Genomic DNA, 13,448 nt, shown 5'->3' with positions numbered 1-13,448 from the left:
CTGAGAGAGGCAGGAAGCCGCATAGGTCAGCACCGCCACCGCCCGCAGCCCCCGGCCCCTCCCCAAGCGGGCCATGTACCGCGTGCACCGGCACCCGTAAGGGGCCTGCGTCCCAAACCCCCTCCAGCCTCCTGCATCTGCTTCTTCTGTCACTGTCCTCCTCCTTTGGCCTCAACGCCCCCTTTCCCTTCTTCCTCTTTTGCTTTCCCTTCCTCTCCAGCCTTCATTTCTCTCTGCAGTCTTTCTTCTCCTTTCACTCCTCTTTCCTCCTTCTTCCTTCCTAACTTCCTTCCTGTTCCCTCAGTTATTCCTCTCCTTCTCTCTGTTCTCCCCCTTCTCCCTTCATCCTTCTTTTCCCCTTTCCCTTCCCGCTCCTCCTCCCTCTCTTCCCAGAAAATAGGAGTCTCAGACCCCATTTCAGCCCCACACTGCTGCCAGATTGGCAAGGGTGAGGGTGGGGGTGGGGGTGGGGTGGGTAAGGGCAGGCACGTGGGCGCCCTGGTGGCCTGTCCTCACCTGACGCCCTGTCCCCCGCCCTCAGGGACGATGAGATCCGGGACAAGTGCGGGGGCGACGCCGTGCACTACCTGTCCTTCCAGAGGCACATCATCGGGCTGCTGGTCGTCGTGGGGGTCCTCTCCGTGGGCATCGTGCTGCCCGTCAACTTCTCAGGGGACCTGCTGGGTCCGTGAGGGCCCGGATGTGGGGGGGCGGGGGGGGCGTGGAGAGGAGGACCCAGAGGCCACAGGCCCTGACCCCCCACCATCCTCTCCCCTTCCCCACCCCCCAGAGAACAATGCCTACAGCTTCGGGAGGACCACCATCGCCAACCTGAAATCAGGGTACGTTTGAGAAGCAGGTCTGTGAGGCCAGGGTCCATGTCAGAGATGAGCCCTAACAAGGAGGGAAGGAGCGGGAGGGTCGGGGGGGGGGGGCAGTGACTGAGTCTGTGGGGCCGGGAGGCTGTGGTTGGAAGCGGAAGAGGGAGCACCTGCTGTGGGGTCGCCAGGAAGGACCAGATACAGAGAGGAGGATGCAACCTCAGGCCGGGTCGGCGAGGCCACCTGGGGGGGGGGGGGGGGCAGTGAAGCCAGGGGGTAGGGCACGGAGAGGTGGCCTCTGGGATTATTTCCGTCGGAATGGGACAGTCTCAGAGTCTAGAGTAGGGGTGTCAAACTCAATCAGAGAAGGGGCCAAAATCTAAAATCCAGCCTAAATCGCGGGCCGAATGGTTTACTGAACAGTCATAAACTGTCACTGTGATGGAAACGCAGCGGAGTGCAGTGACGACAGCGCGGTGCGGGCCACATTGCAAGGCCTGGCGGGACGGATTTGGCCCGCGGGCCTTGTGTTTGACACGTGTGGTCTAGAGGATGTGGAGGGTGGGGCCCGCTCTGTGTGCCAGTAGAGGAGCCCTGCCCGGGGTTTGATTACCACCGAGAGGCCCGGGCTCTCTGAGTGGGTGTCTAGCCGCGTGGCCTCTGTGCCCTCTGCTCTGCCAGGAACCACCTGCTCTGGCTGCACACCTCCTTCGCCTTCCTGTACCTGCTGCTCACTGTCTACAGCATGCGCAGACACACGTCCAAGATGCGCTACAAGGAGGATGACCTGGTGAGTGGGGCAGAGCCGGGACCACCCGTGCCGCCTCTTCCTCTCCCTCTCACCCCCAACCCCCGCCCTCCCGGGCCTCTCTGGCATCAGCTTGAAGTGCATCAGCCCCAGAGTCAGGCCGGCTCCGTTGGACTCCTGGCCCAGCAGCTCAGGAGCCCCCACCCTGTACGCTAATTGCTTGGTTTCCTCTTCTGACGAAGGAAGTAACAGCGGTGCCGCTCCCGGGGGCGGTGGGGAGGCGAGGCGAGGAGAGGGATGCGTGGAAAGCACGCCGGCTGTGCCTGGCGCTCAGGAAAATGCTGTGGTTGTCAGACCCCCGCCCTTCTCTGCTGATTCCCTGAACTGGTAGCAAACGCCCACACCCCATGCCAGCCATTGCTCTGGGGCTTCACGGCCTGAGGGTCCGAGACCGGCACTCTGTCTCCTCGCCCGCAAGCCCCCGTGGAGCAGGGGCCAGAGGCTCTCTCGTTAGGCTCACTGCCTGGTTTCTACTAGAAATTCACCAGGGCCCCTCCCACCTCTCTCCGCTCCTCTCTGCTCTCCAATCCCCACCCCTCCCTGCATCTTCGGTCCCTCTCACCTGCCTCTCCCGCCAGGTGAAGCGGACTCTCTTCATCAACGGGATCTCCAAATATGCAGAGTCAGAAAAGATCAAGAAGCATTTTGAGTGAGTAGCCACACTCCTACCCCAGCCCCAGGCCCTGCAGACCCTTCTTTGCCTTTCAACTCCCAAGACCCTCCTCACGTGCCTCCCACTGCTCTCCCTCCGAGGTCTGGGCCACGGGAGGGTGGAGGTTAGACTGGAGAATTCTCTGGCTCTAGGGAGGCCGAACACCTGGCCTGGGTGATAGAACACAGGAGAAATACTTGGGAAGGGAGTCCAGTCTGTGCCACACAACCACCCCGACCCCTCCATCCACCGCCGTTTTCCGACATGAGCTGGGTGGTGGGCTGTGGCCCGAGGGTCCATAGGTGTCGCCTTTTCATAATTACGTGTGGTGGTCTGGAGTTTGTGTGTAGCCTGGCGGGGAGAGCTTCGTCATGGAGCCCAGGAGCGCCGGGCCGTGTGTTCCCTGAGGCTCTTTCCAGCTCTGGAAGTCTGTCCGGCAGGGAGGGGCCCCAGGTGCCAGGCGGTCTGTGTGCAGGATCAGGGATCCTAGCCTCATTCGTCTATCTGCTCAGCACGCTTCCTCAAGTGCTGGGCCTCGGAACTGTGAGTGTGAATAAAGGACCATCGAACTCTCGGGGGTTCGCAGCAGGGAGGCCAGCTTTAGGAGCCAGTCCAGGGCCTGATCAAAGAGTGGCCTGAGGTCAGTCTGTGGTCAGAATTAGGAGTTGGTCAGGGGCAGTGATGGTCTGAGTCAGGGCTGTCTGTGGTCAGGATCGGGATTTGGTGAGGTCTGGATTCCCTGTCGGTTGGCCGGGATCAGGGGTCGGGCGCTGTTCCGGGTCAGGACAGCAATGCGAGTGAGTCTGGTCAGGGTCAGGTTCCATGCCTCTGAGTGATGAGAAGATGACTGTGTTGTGATTACATAGGTAGATAAACACTTATTCCCTCAATAGGCATTTATTAGTCACCTTCTGTACCCCAGGTATAAGTAAATGAGAAACAGGCCTGCCCTCATGGCAGTCAAAATTAAATCAAACTTGGTCAGTATGAGAGAATGATTTGGGGTCCCACCTGGCACTTAAGCCGTGATCAGCATTAGAGGCAATCTGGGTCAGTATGAAGGACAGTGTGTGCTCGAATTAGGTGACATTTTAATAGGAATCAACTGTCGGCTTGTGCTGACTGAGTCCTTTAGCAACAAGTGTCTGTGGAGCTGCCCTGTGGCTTCACTGCAGTAGGAACTGGGGAAATACCAATAAGCAAAGAAGAAGAAGTCCCCACCTCCACCTGCTTACATTCCAGGGGGCCGAGGAGGACCAGGAGCGAGTAAACTAGTTATGGACACTGTGTCAAGTAGGTGCTAAGAAGAAAACCAGTTCGGCTGGCGTGGCTCCGTGGTTGAGCATCAACCTAGGAATCAGGAGGTCACGGTTCATTTCCCAGTCAGGCCACATGCCCGGGTTGTGAGCTCAGTCCTCAGTGCAGGAGGCAGCGGATTGAGGATTCTCTCTCACTGATGTTTCTTCTCTCTCTCTCTTGCCCTCTCCCTTCCTTTCTGAAATTAATAAAAATATATTTAAAAAGGAAGAAGCCAAAGCCAATTTGGCTCAGTGGATAGAGCGTCGGCCTGCGGACTGAAAGGTCCCAGGTTCAATTCTGGTCAAGGGCATGTGCCTTGGTTGTGGGCAGATCCCCAATAGGGAGTGCGCAGGAGGCAGCCGATAGATGTTTCTAACTCTCTATCCCTCTCCCTTTCTTTCTGTAAAAAAATCAATTAAAAATATTTTTTTAAAAACAAATGAAAAATAAAAAGGAAGAAGAAAACCAAAGCTGGAAGAGGGACAGAGTAAAGGTGTCAGGAAGGGTGTTCAGATGGGATGAGTTGGGGGACTCTGACGGGAATGTTTGAGCGGAGACCTGCATGCAGGAATGAACTCCACAGTCAAGCATCCGTCCATTCCACAAACATTTGTTGTGCACCTACTGTGTGCATCATACCAGGAAGACAAAGAACCAGTCATGGTGCTATCTGTGGGGAGCTCATGATCCAAGTCGTCTGTTTCAAGAATCTGGCTGTGGTTCTGTTTAGGAAATAGCCTTTGATTGAAATTGACGGTGAGCCCATAAGCAGAGGTGGTCCTAATGGGAGTCTGGGGGATCCATGGGGTGAATATTACAGCATATTTCATTGATCCAGGCTTCAGCACTCGTCCATCGGGCACCTCCTATGTGCGAGCTGTGGGCTCAGGCATGGGTATGTGGTGACACACAGGCTGCCTGTCCTCAGGGAGCCCCTGGGCCAGTTGACAGTGTTGGGCAGGGCTTGTGGTCCAGGCCTGGGGTCTGTCTGGATTGGAGGACTGGCCCGGCAGAGTTAGGGAATATCCTGTGTGCAAACGCAGGGAGCCTGTGTGGTGGGGATCAAGGGATTAGAGATTAGTCTTATGAGAATGAGGGCTCGCCTGCCACAGGGGTGAGGCCCTTCCAAAGAGGAGCCCTAAAATGGTCTGAAAATAACATTGTCAGGGGAAAGGTCCCGGAAGTGCTTTTCAAGAACCCCATCCCAGATGTCATGTTCCAAACTCTCGTGAGTTTTGTGTGGTCCATCTTGTTGCTTCAGAACCCTGTCTCCTGCATCCGTAACACTTAGTGGTCCTTCATGCAAATGTTTAATGGGGCTCAGTCTAGATTAGGGATTAAGACCAGTCAGCAGATACCCCTTGAGTCCTGCCAGGTACTAGGTACTGAGAGTCAAGAACAGTCTGGTCAGTCTCAAAGGTTGGGGTCAGCCTAGGGTCAGGGTTAGAGGGTCATTCTTGGATCTAGGTTATGGATCAGTTTGGGTCAGAGTAAAGGGTCAGTCTCTGTCCAGGGTTACAGGTCAATCTTGGGTCAAGGTTCAGGATCAACCTCTGGTTGGGTTTGGGGGAGAGATCATTCTGTAGCCTGGGCTGTGAGTTGGTTAGGGTCAGTCCATGGTCAAGGCTTAATGTTGAACTGTACCCAGACATTCTGGGAACAGGATAAAGGGAACAACCCATGAGTAGAAACAGTCTCTCGACGTAAAGTTCGCAGCCTCGGACAAGAATCAGACCACAGTCGTGGCTGCCCGAGCACCAAGCACTCACGTCCCGGGGCCTCGGCCCACACGGTCCCCACTCCTCTGTGCACACTCCCCCGACGCAGATCAGCCTGAGGAGGAATCTCAAAGAGTGATTCTCGGAGACCTCTCATCTGTGTAGACTAAGAAAGGGGTTGCTTGAATTGGGGGCGGAGGGGCGGGTGTCCTGAAGGTAATGGGGTCATGCATGAAAGTTGGGGTGTGTGGGCAGGGTCCCCGCTGAAGATGACGGTGGACTCTATTTCAGGGAGGCCTACCCCAACTGCACGGTCCTGGAAGCCCGCCCGTGTTACAACGTGGCTCGCCTCATGTTTCTGGATGCAGAGAGGTAATGGGCCAGGGACCGGAGGTGGGGGGTGACAGCTGTGGCCGCTGCCCAGTGCAGAGGGTGTTTCAGATCCATAGAGGAGCCTGGCTCCCCTGCCAGGTGTTTCCCGGGGCCTTTGATGTTAATTCAGCCCCTGGAGCGCTTATCAGTTCAGCTCTGGAGAGAGCAAGGCCTAGAGGTTAGAGCTGGTTGCAAAAGGCTTCATCGTCCCCACCCCCTCTGAAGACAGACCCTCCTTTAACTACCGAGTAAGGAATTGAGGCCAGACTACAGGAAGAATCTCTGGCCTTCGAGGGATGGGGACATGTTTGAAACATGCGTCCTAAACAAACCCAAGAGCAAGATAGTCCTGTCTCTAGGGAGAGGACTAGATGATCCCTGAGCTGGGCCCCCTCCCTGTCCTCCCAGCCCCAGCCCTGCCCCAGCGCTATTCCCCACCCCCAGCCCCAGCCCCCACCTCCGCCCCAGCCAGGCAGGCTGTGACTGGGCACTTGGTACCACAGGAAGAAGGCTGAGCGGGGAAAGCTGTACTTCACAAACCTCCAGAGCAAAGACAACGTCCCCACCATGATCAACCCCAAGCCCTGCGGCCACCTCTGCTGCTGTGTGGTGCGGGGCTGTGAGCAGGTACGAGGTGGGCTGGCCGGGGGCGGGGCCTGCCTGGCCTGGGCGCAGACAGCAGGGGGGCCCCAGAGCTGCAGGCGGCACCGGGAGGAGTTGGCAGGTCCTGGGGGGATGGGTCACAGCAGAGACGGATGCTCCCAGTGATATATGCCCCATAACCCTGGGAACACACACATAAGCAGGCCCTGCACACAACACCCAAAGGCAAACAGGCTCCCAGAGGGGCCAGGCCGGGCTGGAGCCAGGCCACGGCAGGGCGCAGTCCCTCTCCCCAGCCCTCCGCCTGTTCCTACAGTCCTTGCAGCCCCATCCCCACAGCTGTGTTGCCCCCTGTCCCTGCAGTGACCAAATTTTCAGGCCCTGAATCAGGGAGGTCAGCCAAGAGGACAGTGTTGTGCTGTATGCAGCGGCTTTTAGGCAAGTTTCTTTTCTTTCTTTTAAATAATATATTTTATTGATTTTTTTACAGAGAGGAAGGGAGAGGGATAGAGAGTTAGAAATATCGATGTGAGAGAGAAGCATCAATCAGCTGCCCCCTGCACGCCCCCTACTGGGGATGTGCCTGCAACCAAGGTACATGCCCTTGACCTGGAATCGAACCTGGGACCCTTCAGTCCGTGCAGGCCGACGCTTTATCCACTGAGCCAAACCAATCAGGGCTAGGCAAGTTTCTTGACTGCTCTGCACCTCAGTGTCCCCATCTGTAAGATGGGGCTCATTGTACCTACCTCATAGGATTGTGAGAAGCAGACAGGGCTCAAAGCAGCGCCTGGCCTGTAGGAAGCTGTAGGTCAGTGCTGGCTGGTGCTGTGGGCACCAGCCCAGCTCTCTGCCCAGATCTGCCTCACCCTTCCCTGCAGGTGGAGGCCATCGAGTACTACACGAAGCTGGAGCAGAAGCTGAAGGAGGACTACCAGCGGGAGAGGGAGAAGGTGAACGAGAAGCCTCTCGGCATGGCCTTCGTCACCTTCCACAACGAGACCATCACCGCCATGTGAGCCTCCTCCCAGCCTGCCCTCCCCCGGCCCCGGGCCCCCGGCAGTCAGCAGGGACCCCCAGGTCCCTGGGCTCCCTATCGGCTGGGCCCCTGGTAACTGGTGTCCATCCCCACAGCATCCTGAAGGATTTCAACGTGTGTAAGTGCCAGGGCTGCACCTGCCGTGGGGAGCCGCGCTCCTCGTCCTGCAGCGAGTCCTTGCACATCTCCAACTGGACCGTGACCTACGCCCCTGACCCCCAGAACATTTATTGGTGAGCAGGGGGCAGGCTCCGTGGGGCCTGGGTGGGCTGCCGTGGGCAGAGGGGAAGGGAGGGGATGGGAGGGGATGGGAGGGGAGGGAGGTCCTAGGTGTCCCTGGGGACCGAACAGGCATCCGGTCCCCGAAGTGACTGCCTCCCCTTCCTCCCCAGGGAGCACCTCTCCATCCGCGGCTTCATCTGGTGGCTGCGCTGTCTGGTCATCAATGTCATCCTCTTCATCCTCCTCTTCTTCCTCACCACCCCGGCCATCATCATCACCACCATGGACAAGTTCAACGTCACCAAGCCCGTGGAGTACCTCAACGTGAGGCCACGCCCCCCACCCCTCCACTATGTGTCTCAGGACCCAGAAACCGGGCTCTGACTCCCTCCTGGGAAGGAGCGTGGGGGACTAGGATGCCTCCTGCCCAGTCCCAGCCCACCAAGCAGTTCCCACGTGACCCTGGGCTGCAGGTCCCACTGTGTGCCACCTCCTCCCAGGGGAGAAAGAGAGCCAGGGCCCCGTCCTAACTGACCATATGACCTTGGATCAGTCCTATCCCTCACTCCAAGGTAGAAGGTTCAGACTAGGTCCCTGGCTTCTCGACTCGGAGCTTTTATCGGAAGGAATCTTACATGAAACCCAGTGTGGAGAGTCAAGGCTCCTCAGGTGATAGATAGAGAGGGGGACACTCCACCTGGTCTCCCCTCACCCCTCCTGCCACGTCATTCAAAGGAGGGTCGTTTGAAAATCTCTGAGTTATACTAGCCCAGTCAGTAAGACCCAGACTACCTGGGTTCCAATCCCCAGCCCACTGCTTACGAGCTGGGTAAGCTACTGAACCGTGCGGGGGAGTTTGCCTCAGTTGGCTCATCGCTAACACGGAGTAATAGCGTTATGAGGAATCCGTGCAAAGTACGTGGCCAGTGCTTGGCACATAGTATGTCCTCAGCACGTACTAATATATTTCACCCTGGGGCTTGTGCATCTGGCCCCGGCCCCGACCCTCAACCCTGGGCCTCCAGATGTCTGGGCTTCTGATATGGGGCCCGGGACTCGGGGGGAGCGGGCAGGGAAGCAAAGCAAGCTGGGCCCACCAGGCTTCCCTCGCCTGAAGCATCCTCCCACCCCCCCACCCCCATGTACCTGCAGAACCCCATCATCACCCAGTTCTTCCCCACCCTGCTGCTGTGGTGCTTCTCCGCCCTGCTCCCCACCATCGTCTACTACTCTGCCTTCTTCGAAGCCCACTGGACACGGTGAGCAGCTCCGTGCACATGGCGCCTGGAGGCACACCCAGCCACGGGCAGCCCTTTGCCACTGAGGCCCCCTGCCCCCGGGGTCCCAGCGCGGGCAGGGAGGCATGGTGCCAGCACCTCCCCTTGGGAAGCCCCCTCTCCCCAGGGGACCCCCCTGGGACACTGCATTGGCTGGGGGAGCGGCCTGGGGACCGGCCCGCTGACCTCTGCCCCTCCGCCCCCTGCCTCAGCTCCGGGGAGAACAGGACCACCATGCACAAGTGCTACACCTTCCTCATCTTCATGGTGCTGCTCCTGCCCTCGCTGGGACTGAGCAGGTGGGTCCGCAGGAAGGGACGGGAGCTGGGGCGGGGGGCTGTCGCAGGATGGGGAGAGGGAGCAGTCCAGGCTCCCACCTCCCCTCCCAAGCGAGGGACCCCGTGCCTAGGGGCACCCTCAGAGGCTCCCGGCTGGGACTCCCCATCCCTACTCCAGCCCCCACCACGCCTCTCCTCTCCAGCCTGGACCTCTTCTTCCGCTGGCTCTTTGACAAGAAATTCTTGGCTGAGGCAGCGATTCGGTTTGAGTGAGTGGCCGGGGCCCCAGGGAAGAAGACTGGATGGAGGACGGGGCGGGAAGGCCTGGGAGGGTAAAAGCTCCCCAGCCCTGCGGCTGGGAGGGGAGGGGCTTACATCCCAGGCTGCCAGGAGCGTCCCAGACTCACGTGTCTCAGGCATATGCCTGGCAGTTGTCCCTGGTTGTGTTGGGGCTCACTCCAAGGTCTCCCTCAATGTGTATTTAAGGCCCCACGGCGGGAGGTGGGGGGGAGGTTGAGGGCTCTGGGTTTATATTCTGGGGTGAACTCTGGGACTTGGGACGTTTGGAGAGGTATGCGTGGTGGGATCTTGGGGGTCCCTAGCGTATCCTTGAGGGTCTCTGGAGCCCACACTTTGAGTATCTGGGGGGGACTCTCGGGCTCACGCTTTGGGGTACTAACGGGGCACACGTTCTGGGAAGACCTCTCCCGTTTCAGGCTCCTGCTCGGAGGTGTGACTGTGGCGTTCTCTCTGGGCCCCTGCTCTGGGGGTCCCGGGGAGGGAGTCAGGGGAGTGTGCAATGCCTGTTCTGTGGGTGCAGCTCTCGGGGTCTTGCTCTGGGCCATCTGTGGGAATCTTGGGCTCACACTTGGGGCGTCATGAGCATCCTGGGCTCTTCCCTCTGAACATCTCTAGGGAGGATCTCTGAGCTTGTCTTCTAGGGGAGACTGGGACTCATCCGGGGCGGGCGGGGGGGACGGGGCCAGGTAACTTTGGGTTAAGTTAAGGCCTACAGAGGGGAGCCTTCTGGGTGGTCCTGGGGCACACTCTCAGGGATCTTTGGGTGTGTGCGTGTGTGTGTGTGTCAGGGCTTGTCTATGGAGATCTCGGGAGTCATGCCCTGAATCCTGGTGGCCTTAGGGGCCTCAAGCACTCTCTCCGAGGGGCTTTATGGGGCACAGGTTCGCAGAGCGCCTCTGGGCGCACACTCTCCGTGGTGTCCACGCACGTGGAAGTGTCTGAGGTGGCTGCTGACACCCTGGCGTCCGTCTGTCTGTCTGTGGGACTCACACTCTGGGGGGAGGGACTGGGTCACCTCGTGCTCACAAGACAGCTGGGGGGAGGTGTGGTGCTGTCAGCCGGCAGTGGGCAGGAGGCCACAGGCCCCCGAGGGTACAGTGCTGGAGCGCCCGGTGCCCGCAGGTGCGTGTTCCTGCCCGACAACGGCGCCTTCTTCGTGAACTACGTCATTGCCTCAGCCTTTATCGGCAACGCCATGGACCTGCTGCGCATCCCGGGCCTGCTCATGTACATGATCCGGCTCTGCCTGGCGCGCTCGGCCGCCGAGAGGCGCAACGTGAAGCGGGTACGGCCGCCCGGCGCAGCGGCCTGCACAGCGCCCCCTGGTGGGCCCGGCCAGAAACAGCGGCAGTGCTAGGGTGTGGGGCTTCTGGGTGCTGGGCTGCCCCCTTCCCATCTGCTTTCCCGTAGGTACAGTGATGGGTCGACATAGATAACACTGAGGGCCCTGGCCAGCTCTGCGGGTCTAGTGCTCTGTGGTGGGAGCTGGGGGAGATCCAGGCCCCCACACCTAGGGCCCGTGATCCTAACCCCACAGGAGGACTCGGAGCACCCCGCTCCCAAGTGCACCCCTGCCAGTCCCTGCTCCCTCGAAGGCCCCTGCCTGTGCCCTGTCACTCTTCACCCTGACCTCCTCCTCCTCCTCCTCGGCCACAGCTCCTCTCTTCATCTGCCTATGCCCTGCCCTTCCCTGGAGACGGGTTCCTTTTCCCCACTGCCTCTCCTGCTCCCTCCCCACCCACCTGCCCCATGCCCCTCCAGGCTGCCCCTCCCCGCTGAGCCACCTCCTGCCCATCTCCCCCCCAGCATCAGGCCTACGAGTTCCAGTTTGGCGCAGCCTACGCCTGGATGATGTGCGTCTTCACGGTGGTCATGACCTACAGTATCACCTGCCCCATCATCGTGCCCTTCGGTAGGCACCGCCGCGCCGGGACCTGGGCCCTGCTCGGGGGGACCCAGGACCTCACGCCCGCCACGCTAGGAAGGCAGGCCGCCCCGAGTGGACAGGGCCCTGGCTGGGAGACCGGCCCCTCCGGCCTCCCACCGGTCCCTGGCTCAGTCTGGGACCCGGCCTGCGGGGAAGGAGGGGAAAAGCCAGCTCCGCTCAGGCCGGACCCATCCGGTGTGCTGGACCCCTGGGCACAGTCACCCCAACATGACCATCCTCGCCCGCACCAAGGCTTCCACTCAGCCGGGTATACCGGGACACACGTCACACACCCACGGAGGTGTCCGCACACATCTCCACAGGAGCCGTGGGCACATGTCTACACGGCCCCATAGACTCAGGAAGGTCCTGCGGGCAGGGTGGGGCTGGATCGCATGACTTAGGCGAGTCCCTCTTCTTTCTGAAATTTAGCAAAGTTTCTCTTCAACTATTGCCCTCACTTTCCCCTGAAAACATCCTAACCCGTTAACCACCCTGCCTGGTCATGGAAGGCTCCAAACTCCCAAACTAACCTCCCTGTCCTCATCCACAAGCTCCCAGCCCCTCAGTCTCCGGGAAACAGAATGTGCCTCCTGATGCACAGGCGTCTGTAGGAACAGCAGCAGGAAAAGACAGTGTGGATCTTAGCAGGATGCGTGCTGACCCAAACGAACGGGTTTCTCATAGTGGAGGGGCCAGGGAGGGGCTGCAGAGCGAGCGGGGGAGCAGAGGAAGCTGAGCCTGGGCCTGCTGAGGGCTGGGGGCTGCGGGCGCGCGCCTGTGCCAGGCCGAGGCAGGCGAAGGGAGGCCGGCCCTTCGGGGACCTCAGAAGGACCAGGACGACCTGTGACGGACGCACGGAGGCCTGGCAGGCTGGTTCCGAGGTCAGGGACCATGTGGCTTCCCCCAGGACTCATGTACATGCTGCTGAAGCACCTGGTAGACAGGTACAACCTCTACTACGCCTACCTGCCGGCCAAGCTGGACAAGAAGATCCACTCGGGGGCCGTGAACCAGGTGGTGGCTGCGCCCATCCTCTGCCTCTTCTGGCTGCTCTTCTTCTCCACCATGCGCACCGGTGAGGGCCCGCCCTCCGGAGCCCAGGCCCCAGGAAGGCCCGTGGTGGGGGCGGGGCACGGACAGAGGCCAGGGAGAGGCCGCAGCACGTGGGAGTGAGGGGCTGCATTCAGAAGGTAGCAGAGTGGAGTGAGAGCCCCTGGGAGGAGAGGCAGCAGCCCATTCTTTGTCCCGTTCCCCCTCCATAACAGGGTTCCTAGCCCCCACGTCCATGTTCACATTCGTGGTCCTGGTCATCACCATTGTCATCTGTCTCTGCCACGTCTGCTTCGGACACTTCAAATACCTCAGTGCCCACAACTACAAGGTGTGGGGCGAGGGGGTGAGGGGGCGGCCGAGGGCAGAAGCTCCAGGGTGTGCAGGGGGAGGTGGTTGGGAGCTGAGGGCAGGGGCAAAGCGTGCCGGCAGGGTGTGGGGTCGCAATGGTGGCTGATACTCATCCCGGGCCCTCAAGATTGAGCACACAGAGACAGACACCGCGGACTCCAGAAGCAACGGCCGTCCCCCCACTGTGGCCGCTGTCCCCAAATCTGCGGTAAGTGCTCCACCCCATGGCCAAGGTGGGGGGGGCCTCGGAGATGGCTCCAGAGCTGACTGTCCCATGATCCTCCAGAAAGGGGAGAGGGGCAGGAGAGACCTGCCTCACGGGGGGGGGGGGGGGGGGGGGCCGCCTGCCCGCCTCCCCTGGGCACAGGGTACTGCTCACCTCCCCTGCAGGCCTGCGACTCCCGGTCCGTCACCCCTCCCTCCCCGTCCGCCCTCACACCTCACCCCTTTCCCCCCTCAGAAATACATCGCTCAGGTGCTGCAGGACTCAGAGGCGGACGGGGATGGGGATGGGGGTCCCGGGAGCTCGGGGGACGAGCCCCCGTCCACCTCGTCCCAGGATGAGGAGCTACTGATGCCACCCGATGGCCTCACGGACACAGACTTCCAGTCTTGCGAGGACAGCCTCATAGAGAATGAGATCCACCAGTAAGGGGAGGGGGGGCCCTGGAGGCCACGCCCTGCCCCACCCACCCGCCCACCCACCCACCCCTCATGGACACTAAAAA

The 13,448-nt window shown here is 60.2% G+C and overlaps 1 protein-coding gene across 5 annotated transcripts in view; it reads left to right on the top strand.

The window, feature by feature from the left end:
• Positions 1 to 13,448, top strand: part of TMEM63B (transmembrane protein 63B) — a 23,325-nt gene extending 9,877 nt beyond the window's left edge. For all 5 annotated transcript variants that reach the window (XM_036414072.2, XM_036414074.2, XM_036414071.2 and 2 more), the window contains 18 exons: positions 542 to 684; positions 791 to 842; positions 1,503 to 1,611; positions 2,208 to 2,278; positions 5,590 to 5,670; positions 6,174 to 6,297; positions 7,155 to 7,288; positions 7,408 to 7,545; positions 7,705 to 7,858; positions 8,687 to 8,793; positions 9,024 to 9,110; positions 9,293 to 9,358; positions 10,512 to 10,674; positions 11,196 to 11,301; positions 12,227 to 12,394; positions 12,585 to 12,700; positions 12,848 to 12,928; positions 13,181 to 13,448. In XM_036414072.2, the coding sequence (XP_036269965.1) occupies positions 542 to 684; positions 791 to 842; positions 1,503 to 1,611; positions 2,208 to 2,278; positions 5,590 to 5,670; positions 6,174 to 6,297; positions 7,155 to 7,288; positions 7,408 to 7,545; positions 7,705 to 7,858; positions 8,687 to 8,793; positions 9,024 to 9,110; positions 9,293 to 9,358; positions 10,512 to 10,674; positions 11,196 to 11,301; positions 12,227 to 12,394; positions 12,585 to 12,700; positions 12,848 to 12,928; positions 13,181 to 13,372 (2,092 nt within the window). In that variant the 3' untranslated portion in view covers positions 13,373 to 13,448. The remainder of the gene's footprint in view (positions 1 to 541; positions 685 to 790; positions 843 to 1,502; positions 1,612 to 2,207; positions 2,279 to 5,589; positions 5,671 to 6,173; positions 6,298 to 7,154; positions 7,289 to 7,407; positions 7,546 to 7,704; positions 7,859 to 8,686; positions 8,794 to 9,023; positions 9,111 to 9,292; positions 9,359 to 10,511; positions 10,675 to 11,195; positions 11,302 to 12,226; positions 12,395 to 12,584; positions 12,701 to 12,847; positions 12,929 to 13,180) is intronic.

This window comes from Pipistrellus kuhlii, unplaced genomic scaffold, assembly GCF_014108245.1.
Source record: "Pipistrellus kuhlii isolate mPipKuh1 unplaced genomic scaffold, mPipKuh1.p scaffold_m20_p_5, whole genome shotgun sequence".
NCBI classification, from domain to species: Eukaryota; Metazoa; Chordata; class Mammalia; order Chiroptera; family Vespertilionidae; genus Pipistrellus; species Pipistrellus kuhlii.
This window is presented reverse-complemented; position numbering and strand designations above follow the sequence as displayed.